At 38.5% G+C, this 10,651-nt stretch overlaps 1 protein-coding gene across 1 annotated transcript in view; it reads left to right on the forward strand.

Annotated features, from left to right (window-relative positions):
- Positions 1–4,521: 4,521 nt before the first annotated feature.
- Positions 4,522–10,651, forward strand: part of ADIPOR2 (adiponectin receptor 2) — a 21,171-nt gene continuing 15,041 nt past the window's right edge. The window contains exon 1 of the mRNA XM_010139885.1: positions 4,522–4,773. Within this exon, the coding sequence (XP_010138187.1) occupies positions 4,606–4,773 (168 nt within the window). The 5' untranslated portion in view covers positions 4,522–4,605. The remainder of the gene's footprint in view (positions 4,774–10,651) is intronic.

Genomic DNA, 10,651 nt, shown 5'->3' on the forward strand with positions numbered 1-10,651 from the left:
GAACACCTTTGGATTTGGTAAAATTATCCAACCCATAGGTGGTTTACAGTTCAATGAGCTTTGCCATTCTGCTGGTGTGATGTAGCTAGCCAACTAGTGATGCTGTTGTAGTTGTGATGGTACGTGGACATGGGCAAGGCAAAGTTTGTAGATAGTATCTCTCAGAAGATTGTTCAGGCACTCAAGCCCTTCATTAAACATTAACAAATTTTCTGAGAAACCATGTAGTCTGGAATTTTCATTATGACCTTTTGTTGATGTGATAACTAAGCTGTGTTAGGGGGAATGAGCTAATCTTATGAAGATTAATCCAGTGTGTATACATTGTTTATGCTAGTTTAATGGATGCTTTTGAAGAGGATTAGCAAGGAAAAAGCATAGAGAGGGTGTCACTGCCATCCTGAACAGGAAAGTTTCTATCAGAAAGATGGCTGGATCAGTGAGGGGGAACACAGTTTTCATTCTTCTTCCAAATACCAGCTAAGAAAGAATGAAGTACCTTTGAAGGGATCATTCTTGTGCTGTTTATAGGAGGAACATACTGAGAAGAGTTGAATGCTGGAGAGATTACTTTGCTTAGGGCTAGCTGGAGGTGACCATCTGGGACTGTGTTTTATTCTGAAAAGGAAGTGACAGATCTCTTAAATGTAACTACAGACACTACCTTTGGTGTGGTTTCTTTGTTTTGCTACCACGTGGCATTGTTTAGCCAAGGTGGAAAACTAGTCCTTCTGCCAGGTGAATTCTGGGAGGTTAGAAGGGGCCTGGTGAATATCCAGAAAGAGCCTATAAAGAATAGTAGCGTCATCCTGGGGTGCTTAAGTTTGTGTAACTACTCTTTCCTTGTCATGTTGAGGTGTGAAACAGTGTCCTAAATATGCTGTAATTGTGAACATTGACTTCTCTGACATTGCACAATGGGGTAAACTGCTGAAATACTGTTGCCTTCTGATTTTGTTTTCAGAAAAATGAGTGTCCACAGCCCGAAACTGACACTGACTCTCCTTGCTGTGGGTTTGACTTCTGGAGTGGAGTGAACCACTGGGAGCAATGACTGCTTTAGGCTATTGTAGGTTGTGTGGTGGCAGCAGCAAATTAGATTGACTAATGGAGTGCTACATTTTGTGTTTATAGGCTGTGTTTAGAACTATGATAGTACTAAACTGGTAAGTCCGTTCTTAAAAGCTGACTTAGCCTTTAAACGTTTTCTATATTAAAAAAACCAAAAAAACCTAGACTCCGTAGGTGTTTTTTCTCAGCTGATTTGAAACAGAGCAGGAACTCACTAACTGATCTAGGTGCTGATATTATACTTATTATATATGCAGTCATTAAGTAGATTTTAAGTTGTACATGGCAACTTCCTCTTTCAATGGAAGCTAATGTTAATGAGAACTTTTAGTTTGTGGCATGTTACAAACAAGTTAAAGGACTCCTATGTAGGATTTATAATCTCAGTGAAACACAAAACAATCTCTTCCAAGGCCTCAAGTGTTCTATAGCTTTCAATTTTCTAGTTTTTCTTTTCATGAACTTCCTAGTCATAGAAACAGAACGGGGCAGTAAGTCTCTCCATAACGTTTCAGCCACCGTCTTCTGGCTAGACGCTGCTGACCATACTTAGACTTCCTATAGTCTTAGGAAAAGGTCATTCTAGTCACGGAACTGTAGAGTCACAGAAACTTTATAATAGAAATTAAAGACTGTCTGTGCCTTTCCTGGTCATAATCTCAGAGTGCTATCTTTCACTGCTGAACAGATAGTTCTGCTTATTAGCACTTTCCTGTTGGCAGCTCCAGGTTGCATTCAGGCATGTGTTTTTGGCTTCCGTAGTATTTTTTTTTTTAAAAGGACTGGAAACCAGTAGTGGTGCTTTTGGACTATCTTTGGGCTTCCTTACCTTTGCATGCTCAGTAAGGGCAAGCATATTTAGCACTACCAAGGATGCTGCATGAAGGGCAGTATGGAAACATCTTGGCTCATTGAGCAATTAGACTGTAATTTCAAGAAACAACGACTTCTATTTATGCAGAGCTCTAAAGTTCAACTGTGCTGCTGAATGCAAATTTCACTTGCTGCAGGTGAAATTCATCTTTTATTTTTAACCTTAGTGATTGCTTGGTAGCGAGTGCTAGTGAAGTAAATCTTCAAGGCCTGATTTAACAAGTCTCTTGGCATTCTTCTATTAGAAGAACCTTTTGCAAGCATCTTGGTCAAATGTGGTTAAGCCTGTTGTGTTGGTTGTTACTGTGTCTCTTTGAACATTGCTCCCACAATGTCATAGAGGTGATGTAAGGACATGCTTGTAGGCAATATAGCAGGTAATGCAGCGCATAATGGTAATTCTATTGCTTAAAGCTGGTAGAAAGAAAAACTAGTAAAACTTTCTGGTTAAATGTTTAATGCATGAAACTAACTATGGTTCTTTCAACTAAGTACCTGTTTGAAATGTGTGGAGTATCGGGTAGGGGTGTGAGTGTGTGTGTAACTGTTTACAAACAGCTGCTCTGCTTGGTTTTTTTTTGTTTTACCTACAGCTTCAAATTAGTACAGTATACTGTACTGAAACTAGTCTCTTATAAATTGCCTTTTAAATTAAGACACACTTCCATTTCATATTGTAGTTCTTGTTGCCTAGTCTTTTCTTTCTTCCCTATATCAGTTTTGCCAAATGGCAATGTGATGATGTCTTCATGTTTCTTGCATAAAAATAGAATTGTCAGTTGGCTTCTTGAAATATGACAAAACAGTCAAGATTTCAGTTGTTCCATGGCTTTTCAAATATTTGTTCTTGGTCTTAAAATCCACTTGCTCAACTTCTTCATTTGGCTTCCTGTGTAATGTTATTATATCTTAGCTTAATGCTCATGGGGTGCTAGTCCTGTGGCTCTTGTGTTTACCAAGTAAACAGCTGTGGCCACTTTAGATGTTGCTTCTCAGATGGAGGTTACTGACCCTGTAGAGGAGTTAGCAGGAAGGTGGGCATACTATCTGCTCTGCTGTCATACTGTAAACTTACCTTCTTGAGTGATTAAAGCAGTATGCCATACTGAACTTGGACAACTGAGGTATCGTTTAGTTCTACAAAGCCTGTTACCTGCTCATTAGCAGCTTTCTCCTCTGGGAATTGCTAGGCAGCTGAGGGGATATAATATTACAAACTGCTGCAGCAAAATTAGCTATAGCACGTTTGTCAGAGCTGAGAATTACCTTGCAGTGATCATATGTAAATGAATTAATCCTGGAAGGGAAGAATACATTATTTATTGGCTTTTGGGAGGTGACATTTTATTACTAGACTGCCAATATCAATTGTCCATCTTGTATTTTTAATTTGCCCTCCTACATTATGACAAAGTTCAGCATCTTTTATTGGGCACTAAAATTCCAATCTAATTATGTGCCCTGGTAAGTTAAAACTTGTTAGATGGGTTATTTTAATGTTATATGTTAAGTCACATCTAAGTACTTAGATGTTACAGTAGCAGAATGACACCAAGAGATTAGTGCAGAAAGAATGGATTCTCATTCAAAGTGATTCTGAAGCCTCACTTGAGCACTAATTCATTCTGATGGTTTCTGGTGCTCTGATTGCAAAGTGCTCTGACTATTGTGCCTCCCAAGGCTACCAGTGTCAGAAAGGTATCTCTTGACAGGCTCTTGAACTGACCACTGCACAGTGATGTAAAAGATAAATAGGTAAGTCTTTGGATGAGGGCTCAGATTAACAGGCTGTTGTTAGGTAATTTTCTGCAAACAATTAATTTTCAGCATCTTGCATTAAATTTATCCTAAGTCCTTTTTGCAGTATTGTAAGTGTAAAATATAGTTACTTTTCTGATTAGAAAGCATGGGTTATGGTTTTCTTGGGGTTTTGTCTGTTTCTGATTGCTGTCATGGAATGAATAGTGTTGAAATCTGTCTGGTCTAATTCGTTACACAAGTAAAGGAATGGACCCATTGTGAATATGTTAATTTAAGCAAGGGAAATGTAATCACTGTGTGTATTACTGCCCTTCTTGCAGTTTGTCTAAAGTCAGCTGCGGCTTGAGCTCTGCTTGCAATTACCCGAGTAGCTGTACCAGTACTTTGCATTCTGGTTTTGATGAAACCTAGCCCAGGTGATTGAGCTTGGGTATGAGCTTCGTACCCATAAAAAGCTGATAATTATAGAGTGCCTGTGATAACTAATTTATTTGTAAATAGTATTAACAGTCCAGTGTTTGCAACTTCGTCAAAATAATTTATAAAAACATCACTGTGCTTTTGTGAATGTACTGTGTTATGGAGGTCACTTCCTGTCATCTTTCAAAGTTGTGTTTAACTTGCGTTAGGCTACAAAAATATTAGTGGTCACAAGATGAGAATTTATCGTTGTTGATAACAGCAGCGTTGAAGTCTATATAATTGATCCTGTGGGAGTTCAGGCACGTATAAAAGCAGTTGTTGTAGCTGTTTGGTAGCTTTTAAGCATGCTCTTCTTCCAGCCAACTCGTACACTCTTTTTAACTTCAGTTCAGTTATACAAACTGTTTCTTTCAGAGCCGGCACCTAATCAGCCAAACCAAGAGGAAAGAGAGTATTTGAGAAGGCTCCCAGCATCTCATGAATGAACTAACGGAACTCGATAATGCTGGTTCTCCAGAGCCAGGTCTACGGCTCAGAAAAGGACACATGTCTGACACTGCAACAACACAGGCAGCCTTTGAAAAGGACAGCTCTGAGCAGAGGCTTCTTTTAGTGGAGCCACTTCTGACTTCTGACCAGGAAAATGTAAGTGTTATGATTATCTATTATATTTGCTGGGGAAAATGAGTTTTGACATAAGTACTTCAGTGTTTAAAGTAAGTTCCAGAAATGTGAACTGTGCACCTACAACCTCTTTATACCTGCTAAATAATTATAATAAAACCAGGAAGATCCCAGAAATATTCAGCTGAACGTATGGAACTTGGGTGACAAGACAGGGTGTAAGTTTAAGTTTACCAGCTTTACATTTTTTGTTCCCTCTTCAAAGAAATGGGACTGGTACTGGTTTGTCCTCTACTGAGACTCTGCTCATAGCAAAAGATTTTTGTCCTGTAACTTCCGATTAATTCCAAGTGAAAGGAGAAGATACATTGACTCCAGATGAATGTAAACTGAACCTTGGCTAATTGCTGTTGTCTTAGAGATTAGGACAGAATGCAAGCATTCTTGTTGGAAGAACGGCTGTACTGGATTAGACCACACATCCACAGTGCACAATATTCTATCTCAGACAGAAGCCCGTAACAAGCTCATAAGGAAGAGAACGAGGATGGGGAAGGATGTTGTGTTGCCTCCCTAAGACACTCTCCCAGTCTTTAGTAATTGGTGGCTCACAGATTTCCTGAGCCAGTGGCAATGTTTTTGAATTTTTGGTGCGTAAGGCTTGCTAAATTTTTAGCAGCCACAACATCCTGCAGAAAGGCGTTCCACAGCTTAATTAAGTGTTATATGAAGGTAGTGTCCAAGCATTGGACAAAAGTACCTTCTGCTTAGAGAGTTTCAGAACTGTGACTAATGCTTCTCCCAGGATATATACAGATGGATATCAGCACAGTTAAGTGGAAGAGGCATTCGTCTTAGGCTCACTATTAAATTTATCATGGCTTAATGAGTTTATCAGCTCAGTTACAGCAACTGTGTAGTTTTAGCCAGCAGCAAAATTACACTGATACTACTTAATGTAGGCTTCCTTCCATGCAGGAGAGATGGGCTATTGCTGTAATTGCATTTGCCACAGATTCTGGGTGTGTGCGTGGACCACTGTCATGGTTCAGCTGACATGAGAACCTGTGTTAGGCTGCCTTAACTTGATCAGTTTCAGTCCTTGCAGAATTTAATTTCAGGTGTCCTTGTAACGAGAAGTCAGAACAGGTATTCATGGCTAATAAGCCAAGACAATGCACCCTAAGTTGTACACTGCTATAACTTCTATAGGACATTCTCAGTATCATGATAACAGGAAAATACCCAGAGCCATAGTCTTTGCATTAGTGGGAGGTCATAAAGCATGTTTATAAGGTGTGGAGTCTTAGCCAATGGCTGAATTTGCTAGGGTCAGAAAAAAGAAGAGTAGAGTTGTACTTGCACGTATTTGAACATTCTTTTCTTTATCTGACAGTGTGTTTGGGATCATGTTTTTCTGAAGGCTGTTTTCATTCTTGTCTCTGACTTTCCTGGTTGTATAATACGAGATGTCTGTTGCCTGCAGATGGAATACCCCCTAAGTAAAAGCCATAACTGATTATGTTCTATAATTCTTTCTCTACGTTTGCTTAGCTAAATAGAAAATAGTTGAATGAGTCAGCGTTTAATTTTAGAATTTTGGAAATAAAAGTTAAAGTACTCTCATTCTCTCTTCTGCTTCTTCAGGTATTCTTAGCATGTGTTAATTTTTGTTTTGTTTTCGGTTTGTTTTCAGTATTTGTTTGCCTTCATCCTTATGACAAAAGTATATGTTTCTTTTGTTTTAGCTCACTACAAACACTTAGCTTCCCTGTATTTGATGTTGTCTTACCTTCCCAATCTCCTAAAATGCTGCCACAAAAATTTGTTTGCTGTTTGGGCCTTGCCTTTCTGTCTTGACTGCATCACTTTCTGTGGCTTATATCACCTCCTGCTTTTTAGATTTTTTTTTTTTTAGCCTAAACTCTTATTCCTGTCCTCTGTGATTTTTTTTGTTCTTAATACTTTGATATCTTTGAATTTTTTTGCTTCTTAAAAGGTTGAATAATTGATGCTTCAGATGGATTATCCCAAAACACTCTGCTGTCAAAAGTAGCAATATTAGCTTGCCAAATGGCCTTTATTATGTGACATACTGCAGTGTTCTAAATAATCTGGAAAACATATTATGCTGTATATCTTCCTCTGTCTTGTATAAGCCGCAGCACAACTGTTACTCAAATGCCAGCTAGGATTCACTGTTTTGCTCTGCCATACGTGCTGGCTGTGTGCAACTGCCTCAGTTGAGATGGCTTATTAGTTCAAAAGCGTGATTTTCCTCTGGTTTTGAAGAGGCTCTTGCTTGGATAACAGTAATATAAGGTTATCGTTCTTCCATAGATGGCAATAGTACTTGGGCACACATGTTAAACGTAGCCTTATAAAAGCACTCAAGTGGTGCCTGCTACATTGATATTCTAGTGGCTAAATAAAACCACGTTGAAGCTGATGGTAACAATCAGGAATTCCTGTGTTGGAGTAGGAAAGTGGATGAGAGCTGTATAGTGTCTTGATGGTAGAACAGCCATGGTCATTTAATATGCTTTTTAAATGGTTCTACTTAGGACAAGTGTTGACTTTCTTGAATATCGTAATATAGTTGTATTCTAACACATACAATACTTCTCCAAAATTTACTGGGCTAAGATTATTAGTGTAAAATGTGTGTATTTTTATCCTGTAATAATATTGCATTGCTTACTTTTCCTGTTACTTCCTATTACCCTATTTATATCATTGCACTACCTCTATTTATATAAAACCTGACCCAAACTCTCCTGTACAAGATTTCTTTCCCTCTGCCTAGTTTTGTGTATTCTTTCTGCTCCATGCATAGGAGGAACCAGTCTGAGCTCTTTAGAGGTAGCAATTGCTTTCGATGAATTACTTTAATACACTTTTTAAAGGAGGTGTATGGAAGCATACCATCATATTGTTCGGAGTTATTTTCCATCTTCCCCACAGTTTGCATTATATACTATCTATTTCTAATTTTGATGGTCCAAAACATTGGTCCTCTTTAGAAATAAAACATATTCATGGAAAAAAATGGAGGTGGTATTAAGAAACAAAATTTAATCCTAAAAATTTCTTCTGAGGCCTTTGTTCCTGGTACTACTAACCTACCTGAGTGGTAGTTCACATAGCAGTGAACTAAAAATTACATTAAAGATCCTACTTTCTGCAAACTGTGGCATTCACTGAGTATATGTAGCAAAGATTTACTGGCTCTATAGAGCACGCTTATCCAAGGTAATAATAAAACAGCTGCATCCAGTGCTCTTAATCTGCCAGTTTTGTCATGACGCATATGAGAAAATATGGATCATATCAAATCAATATCCTTTTTTACACCAGGAACTTTTAGTTTGTATTTTATTCCATAACTCAGTGTTAACTCTCTCCTGGAGTATATATATGTTAATCCCCTCTTCCACGGATCTATTCCAAAGAATAGATACGCATCTTGCTTAAACGTGCTATTAGTGTAGTGGCAGATGAGTGGTGTGCCTTCTGTGACTTTGAGAAATTGTGGCCATTTATCTGAATGTTAAGGATTTGGTGGTGAGAAAAGGATAAGGCAAGCTGCACGATTCTTCTCATTCTTTCAGCAGTTTAAACTTCTTACCCTTTCTCTAGTTAACATGTGCTTTGTATGTGCTAAAGCATTTTTCAGCAAGTGCTTCCCTTCCCTAGTATGCTGGCTTGCCTAGCCTCTGGAACAGCATCCTTTCTCCAGTCCTAGAGTTTCTGTGTCTTAACTGCCTTTGTAATTCCAGTAGTGATAATTCCTAAAGAAATCTCTCTTACTGTGGCTTTAAGTTGAGGCAATGAAATGAACCTGATGAATGAACTCTTTATGCAGTCCTAAAAACCTGTGCTCGACTCTTTCCTATTGTACTTTAACCTGTCAGTGCCTGGAGGTAAACAAAAGAACCTTGTTTGCCTTTATTCCAGTCATTAGGTGTTCCTGGATGATGATTGCTTTCATGCAGTTGAGCTGCTTTGATGCTTGTCCGGTGTTGCACCAAATGCGCCCGTGGAGACCTATTGCTCTATGTGCTTGATACCCTGTAGTAAGGGTTTGGGAGAAGGTATGAATAGCTTGCAAGTCTTCTGAATGGACAGAAGAAATTTGGGCAAATACTTATCTGGATTGCTTCTCAGGGAGCATGGGTTTTAACCTTGAATGGAACTTGTTTGACCTCTGACATATTTCGTGATACCTAAGGTAGCTACAAGAGTCTTTCTAGAGCATAAATATCAAAATGGCTTGAAAGAGGGAGACAGAAGGCTGTAACATTTTCAGGTACAAAAGAAAAGTTCTACAATAACTGAAGGTGAGCAAGACTTGAGGCTTTTAACTTGAATGACAGAACTTACTGAAAGCCTTTTCTGTTACAGCAGTGTGTACATACCTACAAAATAGACTACAAAAGGAGTTTGGGTATTGACAGAAGGGTGCATGTAAATTTGTGGAATTGTCAGCTTGTCTTTATGGTGCATGCTATCTGAGTGAAAAAGGTTTAGGAAAAGTCTTGAAGGAGAAAGGTAAACATTTGAGTCTTAGAATAGTCTTTCTGGAGCTGGTATTTGTAAATTCTGATTGCCTTATTTTTCCTTTTTAGATTTACTTGCACGTTTCTTGTTCAGTTTGAAATTATTAGCTTTATTTTCAATCTGGCATTTTACTATTGGTACTTTGGAGTTACGATTTAAAAATTGGCATCTGCTTCTGTATTTGTCTTCTTCCTGCATTGCATTACAGGTTATGTTGGTAGATACTTTCTTCTGAGTGTGGGAGCAGCCTCGTGTAACAGAATTTGAGGTTCCACCAAAACATGTTTGCTTTTGTTTTAAAACAGATTATGCTCAAAATTTGTTGTTCTGTAGACTTTTTTATCACCTCTGCCTTTCCTGCATTTTTGCCACTCTTAGGAAAGAATGTTATTTCTTTGAAAGTATGTTAATTGGCTTTTTACTTCAGATCAAAAGATCTTAACACCTGAATTTCTCCTTCACTTGCTGTTCTAAGCAGCGGAAGTAATGTGTATTTTACCCAGACTGCTAGTCACTGAAGTGCATGCTTGGATCTAGTACCTTTCTCTACAAATGTCTTTTTTTTCTTTTTTTTTTTTTTTGTACAGCAAAGCATTTTTTGGATACACAGAGTATCTCCAAGTATTCCCATTTAAACAGTACAAAGACATGATATGTCTATGGAGATGGTTTCTGGGCTCCACAGACTTGAGTTGGTTTGCGGACAGTTGATGTCCCTGGTTTATTAACAAGCTTTTAGAGTTTGCTTCTCTAAAAAAAAAAAAAAAAAAAAAAAAGCTAAAAAAAAAAAAAAAAAAAAGACAAGACAGAAATTGATGACCTAGTGAACCATGAGTAGACAGTATTCTGTCCAGAAGGCTGGTAAGATGTGGGAAATGTCCCTCGCTCTGTCTGCCCTGTCTCACAGAAAACTCTCATGTGAATTAGCAAGAAAGTTGTAATTGGTTATGGCTTGTTGAGTTGCAGCTGGGTTCAACTGTCTCCGATTAGTCTGGAGAGTCTTAACTATTTGAGGGGAAGTGTTGATACTCTGCTGAGTTTGCTGCTTGGCAGCTGGTTTTGGAACCATTGCTTGCTGTGCTGTGTGTTGAAACTAGGAGAGGGAGGGAGTAGTTTTGCTTGCAGTTCACTGGGACGAGTGTTACCATGGACAAGGGTTAGGTTCCAATTTTTGCCTTTGTTGTCCTGGAGATGGTATCTGCCTTGTTTGGGCAGCAGTGGGGAATGTGATGGCCTTTCACAGTGACGTAAGACAAAATAGTGTTGTACTGGTGGGTTAACTTGCATTTTCCTCTAACTCTTTTAGATACATTGACTTTGCTCTTATATTAAGTTCAGC

The sequence above is a fragment of the Buceros rhinoceros genome, unplaced genomic scaffold (genome assembly GCF_000710305.1).
Source record: "Buceros rhinoceros silvestris isolate BGI_N320 unplaced genomic scaffold, ASM71030v1 scaffold21377, whole genome shotgun sequence".
NCBI classification, from domain to species: Eukaryota; Metazoa; Chordata; class Aves; order Bucerotiformes; family Bucerotidae; genus Buceros; species Buceros rhinoceros.